The sequence below is a fragment of the Accipiter gentilis genome, chromosome 32, assembly GCF_929443795.1.
Source record: "Accipiter gentilis chromosome 32, bAccGen1.1, whole genome shotgun sequence".
Lineage (NCBI taxonomy): Eukaryota > Metazoa > Chordata > Aves > Accipitriformes > Accipitridae > Astur > Astur gentilis.
In genome coordinates this window covers 11,725,894-11,747,375 of record NC_064911.1, presented here as the reverse complement: position 1 = coordinate 11,747,375, position 21,482 = coordinate 11,725,894, and the positions used below count along the sequence as shown (strand labels likewise).

General features: G+C 42.7%; 1 protein-coding gene across 2 annotated transcripts; it reads left to right on the top strand.

Moving 5' to 3' along the window:
- Positions 1 to 1,954: 1,954 nt before the first annotated feature.
- On the top strand, positions 1,955 to 20,981 carry DDX3X (DEAD-box helicase 3 X-linked). 2 transcript variants are annotated; one of them, XM_049834823.1, is made up of 17 exons: positions 1,955 to 2,135; positions 4,763 to 4,820; positions 5,889 to 5,939; positions 11,293 to 11,416; positions 12,615 to 12,755; positions 12,839 to 12,938; positions 13,525 to 13,660; positions 14,084 to 14,169; positions 14,789 to 14,887; positions 14,963 to 15,123; positions 15,332 to 15,476; positions 15,592 to 15,736; positions 16,053 to 16,234; positions 16,325 to 16,442; positions 16,847 to 17,003; positions 17,980 to 18,104; positions 18,458 to 20,981. In XM_049834823.1, exons 1-17 carry the CDS (start codon positions 2,091 to 2,093, stop codon positions 18,538 to 18,540), a joined length of 1,956 nt encoding a protein of 651 aa, XP_049690780.1. In that variant the 5' UTR covers positions 1,955 to 2,090; the 3' UTR covers positions 18,541 to 20,981. The 2 variants fall into 2 exon arrangements, with proteins under 2 accessions (XP_049690780.1, XP_049690779.1); XM_049834822.1 differs by having other exon boundaries at positions 17,977 to 18,104.
- Positions 20,982 to 21,482: the final 501 nt, after the last annotated feature.

Below are 21,482 nucleotides of genomic sequence, written 5' to 3'. Positions count from 1 at the left end.
GTATAGAATCTTTTTTTTTTTCTTTCAACTGTCAGGCAGCCTTGGTGAACACACCTGCAAGCATTTAATGACATAAATAGATGCACCTGGGGAAGAAATACAAGTATAAACTTTTAGCTCTGGAGCTGTAGCTGGCTAAAGAAGCATTATGGAAGACCAAAGAGGAAGAATGGTAAATGTTTTGTTTAAGGACAGATGCTGTCCTGTACAGACTGGCTAGTTTGTCTGTGAGAGGGAGTATGTGTTGCTCATTTAAGGATTTGTTTGTGGGTGTTTAAATCTTGTAGGGCTTAATTTCTGGAATGGAAGGATTTTGGCTCTAGAGCTCCAACTTTAAGGGCAGCCATGTGAAAGAACTCTGTGTTCAGGAGAAACTAGGTAAAGATAGGTGTTTTTATGTGTGAGTACTGTGGAAAAGTTTTGCCTTGCTTTTAAATCCCACGGTGAATCTAGCCATCCTTCTGGAGTATGAATCTTCCTTATACTTTCTTGTTGGAAGAGGCAGGAGCCCACGGAGGAGGGAAATGGAGGAATAATTGCTCTGTGTGGATCAAGGACAACCAAACCCCATGTCCTTTTCCTTGTGACTTACTAGCCTCAGAGGTATCTTGATCCTGTAAGCATGTTTGTCAGTACTTTTACTCACCCAAATTCAAGGAAATGGCTCTAGTATTTTCTGTGTCAGCAGGCTGTGATGTGATGGAAGGGTATAGAGGTGTTTCTCTTTTTCGAAAAGTGACATGTAACTTAATGCTTATTGTTTGACTGGCATTTTACAGGCTAACAGTAAACATGAGTCCTACTGAGCCCAAGGTGGGGCTTTTTGTGTATATAATGGGATGGCTTGGTAAAACTGTCACTACAGGGAAAACAGGGGTGACCTTTCGTATCCCAGTAGATTTGATAGCTAAAGGTTCTGGGAAGAAGATGGTGGATGTTGGTAGTAACTAGTGTTGACTGCCAATACCAATGTGTTGGGGCGAGCGGCTCACAGTGATGTGCCACTGGATGGTAGGCATAGTGGATTATTTTGTAGCTCTGTTAAGCACAGCCAGAGCCACAGGTTAACGTGTCTGCATCTGTGCTGAGCGCAGCTGAGCTGCAATGGTCCAGAGCAGGCTGAGAGGGGCTGCCTGGAAAAGGGTGAGGTGACAGAGCCTCTCTGAGGCATGCAGAAACTAATGGCGGGATGCGCAGTGGGGCCTGTAAAGGGAAGGAACCCGAGTTCCAGCCCCGCAAAGGCAACGGTGGGGACCTCTGTGAGGCGAAGCAGGAGGCCGGCGTATTTGTGTGTGCAAAGCAGCACCCAGCCCCTCCTCCGCTGTCCATAGGTCCAGCTCCCACTCTAGGTGACACTGAAGCCAGGCGGGCCCCACAGCGCGGCACTGCTACCGCCCTCCTCCTTCCCTCGCCGCGCCCTAGCCCGGCGCCGCGGGCTCACCGCGCCTCCATTAGGACCTACGCCACTGCGCTGGGGGAAGCGCACAAGATGGCGGCGGGCGCCGGCCGGGCCGCCCACGTGACCTAGAATCCGACTCCTTCTAGAGACATCTCAGCCGCGCGCGCAACGGGGCGCTCTCGCGAGCCCGCCGAACAAAAGGAGAGGGCGGCGGTGTCGTGATATCGCGAGACCTCGTGGCCGTTCTCCCCCTGAGGGGAGCGGGTCGCCGCGGGAGGGAAACCTCGCGGTATCGCTGGCAAAGCCCGGGAGAGCCAGCGGGTGCTGCGCGGGACCGGCGCCCCAAGTCTCGCGACAGCTCCGGAGCGCCCTTCACTGAGGCCTGAGCTGCGGAGGGCCGGTCCAGCTCTCGCGATAGCCTTTCCCCGCCGGCGCAGCGCCGTTGGGCTTCTCTCGCGATAGCGCTGGGCAGGAGGAAAGGGGGGGAGGGGAGCGCTCGGGCAGGGGCGGTAGCGTGCGCGTTGAGGTCAGGCGGGGGGCGGGGACTATATAAAGGCCGGGGCCGAGGCGGGGGGGGGCTCAGTCAGGAAAAGCGATTCGTGGTGAACGAGCGGCAGCAGCGGCGAGGTCCCAGCCCGGCGAATCTGAATTTCTCGAGGCGGAGCGGGACACCCCGAGACGATCTCTCGTTATGAGTCATGTGGCGGTGGAAAATGCCCTCGGTCTAGACCAGCAGGTGAGAGATGGGCCGCGGAATGCGAGTGGGGGGTGAGGGGGAGGGGAGGGGAAGGCGGCGGCAGGCCGCTCCGTTAACCGGAGTGCGGCGCCGGACGGGGCGGGAGGAGAGGCGCGGAGGAGGCTCGAAACGCGTGGGGCAGGACGGTCGGGATTCCAGGCGTGGGACTTGCTTTGCTCCTCGCTTCCCGACCGTTGCGTCGTGATTTCCGCCTCGCCCCCCCCTTTTTTCGCCGGCAACCCCCCCCCAACCCCCTCCGTGCCCGTCCCCCCTCCCCAACGCGGCTGGTTTGTGGCGTATTCGGTTGTTGCGCAGTTTCCGTCGTGCGGCGGCTCCGCGCCGGTTTCCCTCCCGTGGGGGCGCGTCATCGCCGCGGCGGGGAAGGGGGTTGGGGGGGGGGCGGACGACGGGGGGTGGTGGTGTGCGGGAAGGACGGAACCGCCGCTGCCGCCCGGGCCGGCATCTGCGCCTGCCCCCGCGGCCTCCTCGCCACGCTCCGGGCCCGGCTTTTGTGTGGCGGCGAGCGACGATGGTAAGGGTGGCTGCCGGGACCCCTGGTGGCGGCGGCGGGGAACGGCCCCGGGTGGGGGGGGGGGGGGGGGAAGAGGAGGGGGAGGAAGAGGGAGCCCGGGGGGGGAGGGGGGCAGGGAGAAAGACACGATAAATGGCGGCCATTGTGCCTGTGACGGGGCGGGGGGGAGGACAGCGCTTTGTGTTGGCGCTCCCTTCCCCGGGGAAGGGGCTGGGGGAGGGGGCGCTGGCGGCTGCCTTTGTTCGGGCTGCGTCAGCAGGGACCGGCAGCAGCCTTTCCCGCTCTTTCCTTCGGTGCCGGTGGGCCCCGGTGACGCAGTTGGGCCTGGACGAGGAGCGCCTCAGCCGGCATGTGTCCGGGCGGCTCCCGGGCCCGCGATGTTGTTGTTCTCTCTTCTTTTTTTCTCTTTTTTTTCTCTTTCTCCCTACGTCTTCCCCCCCACCCCCCGCTGGGCGGAGCCAGGCGCAGGCCCCTGCCCAATGTGGAGGGGATCGATGGTTATCTAATCCCTGGAGAAGCGCCGGGGGGGGGTGTGTGTGTGTGGTGTGAAGAGGCCCCTACGTTGTAGCGAGACCCAGGGCGGGCAGCTGGCGTGGCAAGGCCCCGCTAAGTCCTCGGCGGCTTGTAGGCTTCGGGCGGCCGCCGCTCGGAGTCTTTGGCGAAGTAGGTCAGGGAGCCGGTCCTCCCCCCCCCCCCCCCCTTCCCCGCTTCTCCCCCCCCCCCCCCCCTTCCCGAGATAGCACGTGACGGGTGCCGGCTGCCGGATTAGCTGGGCGGCTGCGGCTGCTCCCTGCTGCGCCGAAAATCCCAACCCGCAGTGCCGGCTGCACCGCCGCACTGAGATGGCGGCCGCGCCGGGCTTCGTCGCTGCGCCATATCTCCGAGATGGGATTTTGGCAAGTATTGCCCCCACGGCGGAGACGGTGGGGGTTCAGTGCGAGAAGATTTACGCATCGCTTCTGTTGACTGGCCCTGGAGAGACGCTCTTAACCTAGTAGAGAGTATTTGTTTTTGTTTACTGTTCAAATAAGAATCGATCTTTAGCCTCGTGTTGATGTTTGGATCAACTAAAGAGATCAGATTTTAAGTAGTAGCTTTAAAGAGGATGATGCGAGGCCTGCCATGGGAGGATTTGTCAAGAATCTGGATGTCCTATATGGCAGCACACACAACTGAACATCTGAAAGGATAGTGCATTGGAATCTTTGCATTGGATTGATTCAGGTCATATGGAAGATACTTCTGTGCAATTGGTCTTGCATACAATTTAATTGTATTTAAGTGTGTCTTATTTTTTCCCCAAATAAGTTTCTAATCTTGCCGTCCAGGCAAACAACTGTAATAAGCTGGTGCTTAAGCTTTGTGAGTTGCCCACTACCTTTTGCTGAAATGAGTCCATATTGTGCTAGACCTAAAACATTTGGGTTACATGCTAGTAGTGCCTGAACTGAAATACCTTTTGGTAGACTTTACTGTGAGATGGAGGGCTGCAAATGAAGTTTTAGAAAAGCAAACCCAAAATTATTTTTGCTGAAGTAATTGTATGAGGCAGTCACATGATGTTCTGTGAGGAGTAGCTGCCTCAAATGTGAAGACTATAATGTCTCAGTAGTGTTAATGCAGTGTAAAGAAATAGCTGAGTCCCTGCAAGTGACGTGAACTGGTATTATTTGGGCTGTAGTCTCTGTATACCTAAAAAAAAAAAATTAAAAAAAAAATTTGCCATCTATCTCAATTGAAATGCCTTTTGGTGGACTGAAGGACTATTTTAAATGGCTGTTTAGCCTGCATATAGTGTGTGAAGCAGAAGCCTGTGGTATTTGATTTTGTGGGTGTAAGATACTCTTCTGCCCTTGCTGCCCATGTGGTGCATGTTTATTGGTGGATGTGAAGACACTTGAAGATGGTATAGCCTTGAGTATTAACTATGGCTTTGTTTTTCCTCCTTTAGAGGAGATGTAACTGACACTAAACAAATTTCTTTGTAGCAAGAACTTGTTGGAACTCTGCTTGCTGTTGATAAGCAAAAGGGTTTTTTGTATTTTTTGCATAAATTCATTATATAACATGTTGATACTTGTTTTATTTCTTCTAGTTTTCTGGTCTAGACTTGAATTCCTCAGACTCTCAGAGTGAAGGAAGCTCTTCAAGCAGTAAGTACATGCAAATTCTCAAGCTTACAGACACAAAGTTTTAGAAATAAGTGTTTTGTACCTGTGGAAAAGTAATTTCTGAAGCCAAGATTTACAGAGGCTGAAGGGGGAAGTTGAGGAGGTTGCTAGTTATGCCTGCTTCAAAAATGCTATATACTTTAGATAGGAGCACTTAATTTAGTAGTGGTATGGTATGTGTAAATTTCCTAAGTACTTAACTGAGAGAAGTTAGTGTTCTAATTTTGTCGCAGATTTTGTTGCCCCTAGTCAAATAACTGAGGCCACTGATTGTAGTAGTAATGTGATGATCTGTCTTATCAAAACATCCAGCTAGAGCCGGAATGTTTGAAGGTAAAACTTACAATCGTTAACTGTACTAATTGTAATTCATTGAGTAGAAACAGCCTTGTCTGACATGCAAGGCTTAAGTATGTTAAGAAGAGGGGAGGAATCTTCCAGGAATTCACATTCAGCTCGTGCCTGGTACATTCTGATTCACAGATGTCTGTTGCTTAGCAGACAGATGCTTCTGGATTGTAAACGAAGAATGCTATTCAGAGGCAATTATGTGTGGCTTCTGGTTTGATCTGAGCTGACCTGATGGGGATGGTTGCATTTAAGGGGAAAGAAAAATACTGTGAGTAATAATACTGTGAGTGTCAGCACTTGAACGACACAGTGAAAATCTTAAGCTGCTCAAATATCTGGCACCAGGGTTAAGCCTTAATGAGTTCTAGGAAGACAGGCTTTCGTCATAGACACTGTAACATCCATAAAGGGCCTGTACGACTTGGTCAAAGACATCTGTGCCAAAAAAAAAAAAAGGCAGCATACCTAAATGAGCATGCAAGAATTTAATCTTCACTGTGTTGGTCCTCTGAGAGAAGGATATCAAGTGCTGTGTTAAAGGACTCTTGTTTAAAGACACTCAAAGTAAGAGGCCTTAAAGCTTCTAAGGCAGACATTTTTTTTCTAAGCAAAAGCTGTTGTTAGAAAGACTAGTGTCTCAAAAGGTGCTAACAGCTGCAAGCTGCAGTCTTGTAACACTATGTTTCTTTTGTCCTTTAGAAGGCCGATACATTCCTCCTCACTTGCGGAACAGGGAAGCTTCAAAACAGGGTACGTATCAGAAATAACAGCAGCAACACTTCTAACTGGTTCTTGACCTCCTTCTGAATCTATAGGAGCAGACTGCTAAAGGCTTCGGTATTACTGTTTAAGCTGTTTTTTATGGAGTGCTTGATTATCCTGTGCAAAACGCTGCAACTTAATGTTCTGCTTTTAGTGTGCTTTTTTTTGGGCTTTCTTCACCAAGTTATATTGTAAGCTCAAGTTCAGTATCTGACTGGTAAAGTATCTTCCATATCTCATTAAGCAATTAACTGCCTGAAGCAAGCTGGAGTCTTCGATGTTAACTTGACTAGCTCTAATCTCAAGAATCAATTTTGGCAGATTTTGGGAGTACCAGTTTTTGTGCTACGTCACGTGGAATTTACAGTAACCAGTTGTTTAATATGAACAAATAGCACTACTTCACTTTCTAAATGGATGTTTTACACAACTTGCTTTTAAGTGGGGAGTGTGAGAAGCAAACCAGGGATGTCCTAGTTTAGCTTCTTGCAGTTTTTATGGAAGTCCACAAGAGTACTTGCAGAAGGAAATGCAGGATGCTGGTGAATGAAACATGAAATACATGACCATTGTTGGTCATATGTTTACACGGGGGTTTGTGCTGAGAAATGGCCTTTATATCTTGCACTTGATTTTTCTAAACAAAACCTGGTAAAGAAGAAAAGTTTTGTGGAGTGCTTCAGTGAAGCAAATTGTGATCTCTATTTGTAACATGCAGAGATTGTCCATGCTGCAGCATGCATTATTGTCATGTCTAATGACTTGTAGAGATGTAAGAGAAACATTTCATCTAACACCTATTGAAATAGTGGAATGGAAGAGCTAAAGTATTTTCTGCTAATGCTGCAATGTAAGAAATTGAAGTTTCATAGTATGGGAAGACTTGGATCTCATCTGTTTCTAAAGCAGTGGACTTTCAGATTCTCTTTTCAATACTGCAGGAAGACTTCATTAGGAGTGGGTGGGAGGAGAATACTGAAACAAATGCTGATATATCTCACAGTGTTTCTGGAGCTATGTAGTCTTAAATTTGACTAGATGAAAAATGGTCCATTCCAGTTTTATGCTGTTTGAAGAGACAGATCAGTCTGTTTTTGTCTGAACCTTTGCATGTGTCCAAGCTAGTGTGGTGTTTTGTTTTTGTGTGGTGTTTCTTCTTTTTTTTTTTTTTTTTTACTTAAAAGAAGCATGGCCTAAAGTGCCAAATGATGAACAGCCTGTTAGCAGAGCTGAATGTGTTGGGGGAAGTATAGGGACTGGTTGGCAGTTCAGTAATGCTCTTGAAGTTCCTGGTCACGTTGACCTCAAATGTGAGCAGTCTTTCAAGAAATCGGCTAGCTAAACCTGAGAGGAATGTGCAGGGTTTCAAAAGCAGGAAACAACTTAAAGTTGTCTTGTGGACATGTGCTGTTCATAGATTTCCTTTCCCTGTATGGTAATTTGTACCAAACTCCAGTTCAATTTTAGGGGGCTATCGGATAACGGAGGAATATAGTGTTAACCTTGAGTTCATATCATGATGTATAGGGCTGTCACTGTTGTCTTTCTGGGCAAGACCAGAGGTCAAATATTGCAATGTACGTGTGATCATGTGTGGCTTTTCTGGGGGCTTCAAGCTTAACCTTGGGAAAAGGTAAATGAGTTGTGAAACTTAAGTTTGACACATGGCTTGTTCAATTAATAGAACATAGGCTGCCAACTTCTCTCGGTAAACCTAACATTTCAAAACTTTCTTTAAACCTGGTTGAGTACTGTAACACTAGGACTCCTCATGGCTCCCTGTGACGGGGTTTGTGATGGCTAATGGAAAAGCTATGATTCCAGTTCAGGCCCCCTACTGAGAGGCAAAGTGGGTATCATCAGTACAGTGATGTAAAACTGAGCTATTTTATAGGATGAAGTCTGTTACACAGTTGTACTTTCAGAAAAGTAATATTTGCTTGTGTTATTTACAACTAAATTAACGATTGCTTCTTCGGTTGTGTTGAAGCTGGGCTGTGTATTGGATGCTCCTTGGAATCTTTAGCAAGAGATTATTCAAGGTGTAGACATAAGCAGGCAGCAGGCAGAAGAGACCTTGGGTAACAGTGGTATTTGACCATGCAACAAAACTCTTGATGCAGCCTTACAAGTGTAGTAACCTGATAGAATTTTTATTCAGTTGAACTACTGGGTGGAACTGTATTTCAGTAATCCAGTAGAACTGTCTTGCTTACCTACCATGACCTTATTGACTTCTGTGACGGTGTTAATTACTGAATTTAAAAAACTTGAAAAAATAAAAAATATTTGTTTCTCTTATGTGGTGTTCCCTTAGACATGCTTTAGAAACAGTGTATAGTTTCTAGCTTGGGGTTCTCACTTTTCTCTGAAGCTGACAGTATAGTAATTCATAGACACTATTAAAGTTGCACAATAACCTTACTTGCAGCTACGTAAGAAATTGCTTAAGGCAGTGGACTTAATACTTTTTAAAATAGCCGTTCTTTGTGTTCATGAAGAGCGGAGCATCTTCATGATTTCGGTAGGTATTGACAGGGGAAGCATGCTAAGGGATCTAGAGTATTTCTATTTAAAACTCCTGCAGTGCTTTCTTCAGCTTATTCTTTCTATACACCTGCAGATCTGTTCCTGTTGTAATACTAATCTGTTAGCTTTGTACATGGGAACAAAATGGTACAGTACAGAACTGCAGGAAGTAAGAGCATGCATAAAAATATGTCCTTAGGTTGCTTAATGGCAGTTCTGTTTTTCAGCTGTTGAAGGTACAGTATATGGAGCTCAGTATGTAGGGCTGCCTGGTCTAAAGTGTCTTGCTTCTATGAGCTTGACTTGAGAATGCTAAAGCTTGTTGTCATGTCATTTTGTTGTTAAGCTTCCTGGAAGCTGTTCTTGGATATTTAAAGTCTGTTCTGATCTATAGTAGGTCAAGGAGTAGATGATAGAACTGAAGGGTCTTTTCCAACTTAGAGGATTCCATGATCCTAACTGTTCTTCCCATCTTTGAAAAAAAAAACCAAACCTGACGACTGCTGCTGCACGTGGCAGCTTTCCGAGTAAGCTGACAGCAATTGGTGTTAGAACATTATAAAATGTGCAAATTAAAATGCTAATTGAGGAGAAGCATTGAAAATTCTATCACTCTTCAGCGATGCAAGAACTACAAAACTGCTTTGGAAGTTCATTAACTTACTGAACTCTGAACTTAACCCTGTGGTGAGAAATGTGTGCTAGATGGAATCTATACAGGTTTTTACTTTTTTAAAAAAAAAAAAAGCCTTGATGTTTAAAGGAGTTTCCTGATAATTCTTGCGTGGTCTTGTGATCATTCACTTCAGAGAAGTCAATCTGGTCTGTTATGGGTTGGTTTAGTGCATTTGCTTTTGATTTTTAATTTGTCATGTCTTGTTCTAAGTCACGGTGATATCTTCTGCTAGCTAGTTACTTAGAGTTGACTTGTATGGCCTGGACCTCTTGTTCTATGCTGATCCACAAGTAAAATCAGATTAGGAATACCAAACTGAAAGCAGAATTAATGGCCCTAATTGTCAAGCAGGGTATATATATGTATTTGTTAAGGACTTGGTCCAGAAGCTGCTATGCTACCTTAAAGAAAAATATGGCAAGGTACCAGTTTCAGAAACCAGTGCAGTAACAAGCTAGGTTAGTAAGCTTACTTGGTATGCTATTTGGAGTATAAAATTTTGACTCCTGTCTGGAACTCTTCAGGCCTGATAGAAGATCTTAATGTAGTACAGAGTCAGCCCAGTTTTTTCACTAATGAGAAACTACATCTGTATCTTTCTGAAGATTGCTCAGTCAGTACCACTGCTGTCAGATCTCTTGGCAGGGTGACATACCCCAGTATTTTTATTGTGGTTTGAAAGATATTCATACTAAAATCTGGTTTTAGATGCTTTCTAAACAAGCTACAATAACTTTCTCATGCGTTAATGAAGTGATTATGGTATTCCTGATCTTTGTCAGCAGTCTCTCTGTGTGAAGTTAATTTATCCTTAAGGACTTAAGTTACTACTTAAAAGACTTTGGAGGTCTTGAAGCATTCCGTGGTCTTCTGTGCTAATAAACTTCATGCCTTGATTATTTTTGCTGTCTGCTTTAGTTAGCCAGACCAAATGAGTTAGTCACACTAGTTTTTAAAGTTCCCTCTTGACTAGAGCATGTCTGGATTCTGGGGAGTAGAATTTCTTCAAAAAAAAAAAAAAAAAAGGGGGGGGGGGCGGGTAATGACACTTGCCAGAGCACATCTAACAAGGCAGGGTAATTGTTGCAGGGAATTTTTTTTTTTCAGAGAGAGGACCTAGAACAATGCCTTTCTTTGGAGTAATTTTGTTTTGTGGTTGCTTTTATTGTCCAGTGCGTAGGTATTGACTGGTTTTGTGCTGTGAGGCTGGCGAAAGCATGCTCACTAATAGGAGTGACATTAGTTGTTTATCTGTTTAATTATGTCACTTATTCTCTGCCAGCATGCCGTAGCTGAGATTCGTTGGGTCATGTTTTCAAACTTACGGTTGGAACTCTGAATCAGAATTTGTAAGTTCTTAGTCTAGTACCAAAGCACTGTTGAATGCTCTATGTTTCTGTCTACCTCCCAACCCCCTGGTAGCTGAACAAAAATGATGCTTTTTACCTGATGGTGTTGGGAAGCTGATGTACTTTCTATTCTACTTGGCCCTTTTTCTTAGAGTTAACATACCTAAGTAGGCATCTACTTACTGTAGGTAGGTGTAGAAGTGCTGTGGAAAAATTCAATGTGGTAATTCATTGTGAAGAACTCCACATTCCTCATTTCTGCATGATGCTGTTAATTTGTTTTAGTTTGCATAGATCAGATTGCTCTGTGTACTTACAGTATAACAAAACATTCCAACTTCCATGTGAATTTCTAATGCAAGGGTTAATACCACTCATTGATCTCCATCAGAGGCCTTGTTAGCCTCACAAATTAAATACATTGTCAAGGGTATGCATTGGAGTTGGAGAGATAATGTAGATGAGGCTTGGCAAGACTTGTTTCTTCTGATACCCATCTTTCCAGAGTAGGCAACTTTAATATTAGTGCTAAGGCAAGTGCAGCGTTTTAAAAAAATAACATGCTTGTACATGAGTGGAGGAGTTTCAGCAAGTTCTGATAGGCAATGGGAGATACTTAGTCCCTATTTGATCAAGTCTTAACATCTGTGCATCTTCCATTCTTGAAGGACTGTGTGCCTTTCAATCCTGTAGACCTTTCAGTGAAGGCTTACTGGGCAGAACTTAGCTTTTTCTTGTAAAAGCCTAGACCATGTAATGTATGGCTAAAATATCTATCTTCTACTAGGTTTTGATAGTGGCGGCTGGAGTTCTAGCAGAGATAAGGATGCATACAGCAGCTTTGGTGCACGATCTGACCGTGGAGCAAAGTCAAGCTTCTTTGATCGTGGAAACGGATCAAGAGGAGGAAGGCAAGTACTTATTTGTCTGGATAGTACATATGAAATCTGTCTCAGGTCTAGTAGTGCATCTGTAATCTTGATGTTAAAATTGGAGTTCTAGGTATGAACAGCAGGATAAGGTAGGAGGAACCTGGGAGGGGAGGAGTGAGTGAAAGCCTTGCTTTTAAAGCTACATGAGTTCAAGGATGGGAAACTTGCATGTGTTGAAAAATGTGCCTTGTAGTCTACCGCCAGCCACTCACTGCAGCTATAATGATTTGCTGACTTAACCATTTCATCAAAAAAGTGCTATATGGGTGGCTACTTTGAGAAAAATCATGAAGAGCTGTTGGGAGCACGTAAAATACATCAAAATGGATTTTTTTTTTATTTCAGTATTTTTTTTTCCTTGTTTAAAAAGTGTAGTTAATAAAACTGGGTGAGACTCTTGCAGGTTCTCTACCTTACTTGATCAGTCTTACACACATCATGCGCTGTATGCACAAGTGTGGTGAGAGTGACCTTTATCGACTAGTAAAGCTGATGCTAGTCCTGTATCCAGACTTTTCTCAAACATGATATACCAGACCAAAAACTAAACAGTTGAGGTAAGGACTTTTTCCACCTTCTTTCCAAGTGTCTAATACAGGTGAGCTCCCTCTCTATAAAATAATAATGTGACATGTAATTGAGGTATTTAGTTTGGTCACCTGTGGTGTGGGGGAATAAAGGAGAAAACTACAGCACTTGAGGGTTTTGTCTGGAGGTGGGAGACCTTTATAAATAAGGCACAGAGAAAGGGGGAGTACCAAACAAACAGTGCCTCCCAAGAGGTTTAAGAAGAGCTCCCTACAAAAAATGGCAAAGACTGAGTGACTTGAATTGCAGCTCTGCTGGCAGATGACTGATTCTTTACATTTGTTACACTTAACCAAATAAGTTTCAATACAAGGATCAGTGTATTAAGCTAAACTGAGCTGTGAAATCATGACAAACTCTTCTGTCTATGATGCAGAATATCATAACCTAGTCTGATGGCTGGGACTAAGTTAATTTTGGTTCATAGGTCAAGAAGCAAGTACAGATAATATGATGACTTCGAATTGTTCTACAGTTGTATGTGTAATACACAGAGCATACACTGCCAGATTACTATAGGTTTAATTTTGTGTGTCAAAAAAAATCCTGTTGTCCAGGAATGGTGGCCTGATATTCTTGCTGTATTTAGGTATGAAGAGCGTGGAAGAGGTGGTGACTACGATAGGAGTGGCTTTGGTAGATTTGACCGTGGTGGGAATAGCCGCTGGTCTGACAAATCAGATGAAGATGACTGGTCAAAGCCTCTTCCCCCAAGTGAACGCCTGGAACAGTAAGTAATGTAATAATGTAAATTCACATGACGGGGTCAGTTGATAAGTCTAGCAAGTAAAATACTTTCTCTTACGTTTTTAGAGAGCTCTTTTCAGGAAGCAATACTGGCATTAACTTTGAGAAGTATGATGACATTCCTGTTGAAGCGACAGGCAGCAACTGTCCTCCACATATTGAAAGTGTAAGTGTTGTGGGTTTGTGTGTGTTGGGTTTTTTTGGTCTGGTTTGCTTATGTATCTAATAGTGACTATTTTGCATGTGAAACTTGATGTCATGCTGCCTTAAGTTTAGGGAGGAAGGGAAACAGTCTTGCCTTCCTACAGCTAAGCTGTTTTGCAGAGGAGGATTGCATATGATGAACTAAGATGTGGGAGAAGTTATGTAAGCTTGTTAGTTAACACTTGTAGCTCACTTTTAACTATGTGACTTGTTTTTAAACAGTAAACATATATAGAAGTAGGAGTGTTTGGAGGTGCTGGTTTGTTGTAGCAACTGCTTAAGCATAGACATTGTGTTGTGCTAATTATAGTATGCTAGTATAGTCTGCACTTCAGGCTTGGTTGGCTTTTATAAGAATCACTTATGTGACTGGACTAAGTAGCTACCAGACTCCTGGTAGCTAGTTCCTGAGTATCTGTAAACTTAATAGGTAAGTTCTATAGGAAGAGATGAAAAAAAGCTACTTTACAAATGACTTCTTGGACTGAATGATGTGTTTCATGGTGGCTGAAGGGAAGGATCCCAATCTTGTTTTAAATGTCTTACAGTTCAGTGATGTTGACATGGGAGAAATTATTATGGGAAACATTGAGCTCACACGCTACACCCGTCCTACTCCAGTCCAGAAACATGCAATACCTATTATTAAAGAAAAGAGAGACTTGATGGCCTGTGCTCAGACAGGTAAGTTTACTGCTTAGTCTCTCTCTCAGCAGTTGGGTCTTGTATTCCTCAAGCTGCAGGTAAGAGGTCTGTGAGGTGGTATGACTTACTGTTCAGAGTATACTGCAATACCTACAGTGTTGGAAGTTAATTAGCTTTAGAGTCTTGCAACTGTTTAGATGTAGTTTGACTGGATCTAATGCATTTGTCCCGAGAGAAATGTTCATGGCTTAAATCACATTCACTGCAGGGTATTGTGGTGATGAGTGACAAGTCTTTTGTAGATGAGCTCTACTGGCTGAGTGCACTCCAATGGCATAGGTAGCATCCATGTAGTAGTGCAGGTGTTATTTGGAATATGCTAGTGATAGAGGATTAGTGCTATAGTTGACAGTACAGTAGCTTTGAAATAACTATTAGTAATACTGATTTGTGTTCTGATAGGGTCTGGGAAAACGGCTGCGTTTCTTCTACCAATATTGAGCCAGATCTATGCAGATGGCCCTGGTGATGCCTTGAGAGCTATGAAGGCAAGTATTTAAATACCCAGCCCTGGAACATGTGTATCTTTGCCTTGTATGCTGTTGCCTTCTTCTGAACACAGTAGCTGGGCTTAAATGTTGGCGTTATTTTGGGTAGGATAGGCGAGCTTCTCAACGTCTAGAAGACTTTAGCTATTTCTCTTGAAAAATACAGGCTGTAGAATGCCTTTTTTTTCCTACCTAAAGAGTTGATATGTGTAATTGTCTAGAGAAAAGGTTGTTTACAAGTGTGTTTGTTGTATAAGGTTTAAAAGTGCTTTTCTTGCTGCAAAAAAAAGCTACTTGGTCACACATCTGTTGTTACTTCTGTCCTAAAGTCACTACAGGTTTTATGGCTATTATTTCTCTGCTGCTTAAGTTATGGATCACAGTGCAAGTTGTAGAGGCCAAGCTTGTGCAGCTGTGTTGCTGTTAATGTATTAACCAATTGGGTACTGTAGTAGGGCAGTCTTCAGATGCAGTGCTTAAAACAAGTTGGCTCCCAGCTGTGGTTTTTTTCCTCTTGTTAAGACAAACTTGGGTGATCTGTCTTAAACATTGCCTATAGTATCTGTTTTAATTCCCTTTGTATTTGGGGTACTCATTCACAGTATTTTTTTTCCTTCAGGAGAATGGAAGGTATGGGCGCCGCAAGCAATATCCAATCTCACTGGTCTTGGCTCCGACTAGAGAATTGGCTGTGCAAATCTATGAGGAAGCCAGAAAGGTATATCTAGGAGTTAATTATTATAAAATAGCTGAAGTGTGGTTTTTCTTAGAGCTAACTTACTTTGCTTTATAGTTTGCATACCGTTCCAGAGTTCGTCCCTGTGTTGTATACGGTGGTGCAGACATTGGTCAGCAGATACGTGACTTAGAACGTGGATGTCACTTGCTTGTAGCAACTCCAGGACGACTGGTTGATATGATGGAGAGGGGAAAGATTGGACTGGATTTCTGCAAGTAAGTAAAGTGTTCTTGTCCATATGTAAATGACTTGACAACAAGCAACTGTGCGTTTTAAAGTGAGATCTGGAGTTAATGACACTTAAGTTGTAGCTTTTGGACTGTGTAAACATGTAGTTGAGAACTTGTGGTCCAGTATCTGTGCTGGGTTACAGCTTAAAGAAAAAAGCTCTGAAGAATTACCTTTTTTGTTACTACTGTTTAGGTACCTAGTGCTTGATGAAGCTGACAGAATGCTTGATATGGGGTTTGAACCTCAAATTCGTCGGATTGTTGAACAAGATACTATGCCACCAAAGGGGGTTCGTCATACCATGATGTTCAGTGCTACTTTCCCCAAGGAAATCCAGGTACTTCAGAAAAGTTCAAATACTTCTAACATGTCGTAGGGCCAGATTTCATCTCTGGAAGGAGGGGAAAAATATGCCATTTAAATTTTTTTTCTTTCCCCCCTTCCCTTTTTAGATGCTAGCTCGTGACTTCCTGGATGAATATATCTTTCTGGCTGTTGGCAGAGTAGGTTCTACATCTGAAAATATCACACAGAAAGTAGTATGGGTGGAAGAGTCAGACAAACGATCATTTCTGCTTGACCTGCTAAATGCTACAGGTAAAGACCAGTTTCAGATAAGCAAATAACACAAAATTCAGATGAGGAAAATCTAAAGACTCAAGTAATAGGAACTATTGAGTAGGTGAATGAAAAGGTATTTCCTTAATATGCAGTGAATGTATTGCACTGGCTAAATGTCAGTTTTAAGTTGATGTAAGCTCTTCTGGTAATATAAAATGAGGAGGGAGGTCTCTAGTGTCCAGTTTAGAATAAACAAGAGCAGAGAACTGAAACTGCCTTGTACAAGGTGGTGGAGCCAAGTATTTGTCTGTGTAGCTTTTCTTCTGTTAACTTGTGCCTTAATTATTATTAGGCAAGGATTCCTTGACTCTGGTGTTCGTGGAAACTAAAAAGGGTGCAGATGCTCTTGAGGACTTCTTGTACCATGAAGGATATGCCTGCACAAGTATACATGGAGATCGCTCTCAAAGAGACAGAGAGGAAGCACTGCACCAGTTCCGTTCGGGCAAGAGCCCAATTCTCGTTGCCACAGCAGTAAGTGAAATCTATGAAGCTTGAGCCAGTAAGCCTGTTATTTGGCCTGTGGAATTTTACTAAGACTTGATTTAATCCTTTAACCACTAGGTAGCAGCAAGAGGACTGGATATCTCAAATGTAAAGCATGTCATAAACTTTGACTTGCCAAGTGACATTGAAGAGTATGTACATCGTATTGGTCGTACAGGCCGTGTAGGAAACCTCGGTAAGTAGTATTATCTGGAATTTTCATAGACAGCACTTAATACTGGAGTTGATACATGTAGTAGTATTAGCCAAGTAGCAAATTCCAACTAAGTACTTGAGAGAAACCCATGTGCTACCTTCTGTGACCAGAAGCTGGTCACTGCTGTCTAGCCAGTGTGGAAAGTAACCAGTTCCTTTAGTGCTTTTGTTGCTGTTAAAAAGCTCTGCCACATGTAAGTTTAGTATCTTCTGTGTCAGTAAATAGCCAGTGTTTTGTGACTAGAAATAGCTTTCTATTTAGGTAACTGTTGTGTTCTCAAGCTTGGCTATAAGGAATCCGATACTGTACTTGTCACAGCTGCAAGTGGAGTTGTGGAATGGGTACTTGTTTTGTGTGGTGCTAAAACTGAATGTTTACTTCAGGTCTTGCCACCTCATTCTTCAATGAGAGGAACATAAACATCACCAAGGACTTGCTTGATCTTCTTGTTGAGGCTAAGCAAGAAGTACCATCTTGGCTGGAAAACATGGCTTATGAACAGCATCACAAAGGAGGTGGTAGCCGTGGGCGATCCAAGAGGTAATTGTCACAGATTGGCTAAAAGTGTACTTAATCCATTGTGCGAGGCAGTTCTGTGATGTATTTTCAGTCTAAAAATACAGTTGGAGGAAGACAAAACTATTGTATGATAAATTGAGTTAGGTGCATCAGAAGGTGACAGCTTGATGTCTAGTTTTGTTCTATCTTGCTCTAAGGCAATTAACCCATAAGACTTTTTTCCTCTTAAGCAAATAACTAGATACAGCTGTGGTAGAATGACATCTAGTAAAAATAGCTTTAGAACTCTGTGAAAGCACTTAACTAGAAATGCATACCTGCATGTGCCAGAGATGTACTATAAGCAGCTATTTTGATGTTTAGGAGAAGGTAATGCATGCCTCCTGATGTAAAATAGGAAAGGTATGAGCGTTAGACTTCAGGTGTGTGGCCACTGGTGAAATAGTTTTGCTATGGAAACCTGAACTGCTTCATAAGCTGGTATTATAAAGCTATGTTTAATGGCTTAAAAGGGTGGGAGGAGAGACAACCCTTCCTCTTAATATAGTTAAGATGATATGACCACATGAATTCTAGGTTTTTTGGGTTTTTTCTTCAGAAGTGTGCTTGTAAAATGGTCATCCTTTTCTACAACATGAAAGATGGTCATAAATGTATCACTTAGACACTGAGATAGTGTGACCTCTGTTCCACAGAGTTTCTAAACCTGAATCAAATCTTACCTGGAGCTGAGAGAGTAACTTTTAGGGTAACATGACAAGTTCAACATGAGCCCACTTGAATAGTAAATTTTCCTTTGCCATCTTGAATGCCCTTTCCAGGTAGCATTGGGTTGCTTACTGAGCAAGCTTGCCTGCTGAGCTTGACACTTGTACTGGTTGTTGGCCAGCTGTAGTTGGTAACCAGAGTTTAAGAAATATAGTACTTGAATCTCGATGTCTACAATGCTTAAAATATCACTGACTTTACTCAAGTGTTTCCTTCCTTTATACAGCAGTAGGTTCAGTGGAGGATTTGGTGCCAGAGACTATCGAACAAGTAGCGGTTCTGGCAGCAGTAGCTTTAGTAGCAGTCGATCAACCAGCAGCCGCAGTGGAGGAAGTGGCAGCAGAGGATTTGGAGGTAAGAAAAACTGGGCAGGCAGTGCTAGCAAATACTAATAGTAAAACCAGATGTAAAATGCTTGCTGTAGTAAAACTTCGGGAGGTAATGTTTAAATATGAGGTCAGCTGGTGCTTGTTATGCAAAGTCTTAGCATCCTTCTTGGATCTAGGCTAGCACAAGTTACCTGTCCTTGAATAGTTTGATGCTACCTCTTTTTCCAGGACTTTAGTTTGTGTGCATTTGACAGGACTTCTGGGTGGGTTTCCTTTAATAGATAATAGACATCTTGTCTGTGCCCTGGGTTATTTTCTTGTTGTGAAGGCACAAGTCTAGCAGGTTAATTAAGCATCACTTTCTCTTGCCTTTCATAGGTGGTGGTTATGGAGGCTTCTACAACAGTGATGGATATGGAGGAAACTATAACTCCCAGGGGGTTGACTGGTGGGGCAACTGAATCTGCTTGCAGCAGATATCCTACCAAACAAGCTAATATGGAAACCACATGTAACTTAGCCAGACTATACCTTGTGTAGCTTCAAGAACTCGCAGTACATTACCAGCTGTGATTCTCCACTGAAATTTTTTTTAAGGGAGCTCAAGGTCACAAGATGGAAACAAAGGAACAAGTAGCCCTATCTTGAAGGTGGTTTTGAAGACTCTATTGCTGTAGTCAGGATTAACTCCCCTCCCACCCATCCCCACCCAGAAACTGCATTTATAATTTTGTGACTGAGGATCATTTGTTTGTTAATGTACTGTGCCTTTAACTTTAGACAACTTTTATTTTGATGTCCTGTTGGCTCAGTAATGCTCAAGATATCAATTGTTTTGACAAAATAAAAATTACTGAACTTGGGCTAAAATCAAACCTTGGCACACAGGTGTGATACAACTTAAACAGGAATCACTGATTCATCCATAATATTACAAAGAAAAACTTATGCGGTAGCCTGCATTAGGGCTTTTGGTATCTGCAGATTTGAAAAATAAAACATCTTGAAGCATATCAATGCAATTAGTTTCTAATGTGGCAAAACTGTACTAAGTTAAAGTTCTGATTTGCTCACTCTATCCTGGATAGGTACTTAGAACCTGATAGCCTTTAATAAGCCATTCCAGTCATGATGAGATGATGTATGGATACATGCATACATTAAAAGCACTGTTTTTGAAGTTAATGCAAGTAAATACAGCAATTCCTTTTTCAATATTTAGGCAGATCATTAATGTGAGCTAGCCAAATGTGGGCAGAACATTACAGGGAACGTTTAAAGGTCTGATAACTTGAAATAGTTTTTAGGAGAATTCATCTATTTAGACTTTTTAAAAATGCCTGCCATATGAAATTGAAATGGTAGAATGGCTGACCATGGCAGTGATTGGTCCTCCTTAAGGGCCTGACTGAATTTTTGGTCTAATAACGCATGCTAGTGTTGATGTTTTTTGGTCAAGAGGGTATGAACAGGAAGAATTATGCAGCAGGCTTTATTTTAATGCAGATTCACATTACTCTGTTCAAGCTGCGTGGAGATGTTAAACTGGCTTACTGTAGACTTTGTAAAATGGCTCCAGAAGAGTAACAAACAAACCTGAGATCACAGAGGTTGGAAATGTACATAAACTGCACAAGGTTTCAATTCTGCTATTAAAGTGCAGTTTTAGTCAGTTTTAGTTGCATAGGTTTCCATTGTATTTATAGTCTGTTTATGCTAAATCTGGCCAAAGATAAGTATTGTCCACCAGAAAAATGCCTCTGCCACTTAGAATTTCTGTGCTAACTTTGTGGCCAGAGCAGTTAACAACTAATCTACAGTGGCGTAGGAAAATGGCAAAAATCTCCTAAAGTGCAATAGATTTTTTCAAGTGTATTGTGCCTTGTTCTAAAACTTTTATTAAGTAGGTGCACTTGACAGTATTGAGGTCATTTGTTATGGTGCTATTTCAAGTCTAGGTTTAGGCCCTTGTACATTTTGCCCATAACTTTTTACAAAATACTTCTTTTATTGCACATTCAGAGAATTTTATATATGTCTTGTGTGCGTGTCCTTAACTTCCAATCTTATTTTGTCTCTTGGAGATTGAACGCAGCTTGTTTAAGGAGAAGGAAATAGATTCTAAAACTTATTTGGGACCATGGGAATGATAGCTGGGAAGAAAACTATTTGCACACGACAGATTTCTAGATACTTTTTGCTGCTAGTTTTGTGTAATATTTATTGAACATTTTTGACAAATATTTATTTTTGTAAGCCTAAAAGTGATTCTTTGAAAGTTTAAAGAAACTTGACCAAAAGACAGTACAAAAACACTGGCACTTGAATGTTGAATGTCACCGTATGCGTGAAATTATATATTTCGGGGTAGTGTGAGCTTTTAATGTTTAAGTCATATTAAACTCTTAAGTCAAATTAAGCAGACCCGGCATTGGCAGTGTAGCCATAACTTTCTGATAGTAAAACAAAAATTGGCAACTTAAAATTAAACATGCCAAGGTTTTGATACACTTGTCTTAAGATATTAATGAAACACTTCTAAACACTGATGTGAAGTGTCCAGATTCTCAGATGTTTGTTGCGTGAGTTTTGTTTAGTTGTGTGTTTTTTTTTTTTCAGTGAATGTCTGGCACATTGCAATCCTCAAACATGTGGTTATCTTTGTTGTATTGGCATAATCAGTGACTTGTGCATTTTAGCAAGTTTTATCAGCCAGCAATATTTTCAGTTCAGATACAAGGATTCAAAACAATATGCAAGAATGGATTTAAACTTGCTGAATGTGAAAATTGAACTTCAAGTCACTGTAGGTTTAGAATTGCTTATTGTATTAGTTTAGATGCTAGCACTGCATGTGCTGTGCATATTCTTGATTTTATTAAAATAAAAAAGTTGAACTGCACAGTCTACTCATTTGTGAAGCGTCACTTTTCTGGTTTACAAGATCTGTAGCCCAAGTAGTCTCATTGACGTGCAACTCTGGAAGCAGGTGAATCTATTGTGGTACACATCAGTGTGCTTATAAATGGCAGCTAAGCTTAGGGCTAAAGCTGTAGCAACCTTAAAATAACTGCCCCACAATGTTGGATACTTGTACAAGTTTTAGAGCTTAACAAAGCAGATGTAGGACAGATGGGGAGACAAACTTTTTCTTTTTTCTTTTCTTTTTTTCCTTAGGGGTACCAAGTTTGGCTGTAACAAAATTTAAAATTTATTGAACTCCCTCAGATGTGATTCCTCAGCCATGTGATGTTAAGGACCTTATCTCTCAGTTGTCCCTCTAACCTTAGCAATGGTGCCTTGTCAAAACTAAAGCTGTCTACCACATCTTAGTGTTGATTGGCTGCCTCATCAAAAACAAGCATGTGCAGTTCTGTGGGAAAACTGCAGTACATACCCTTTT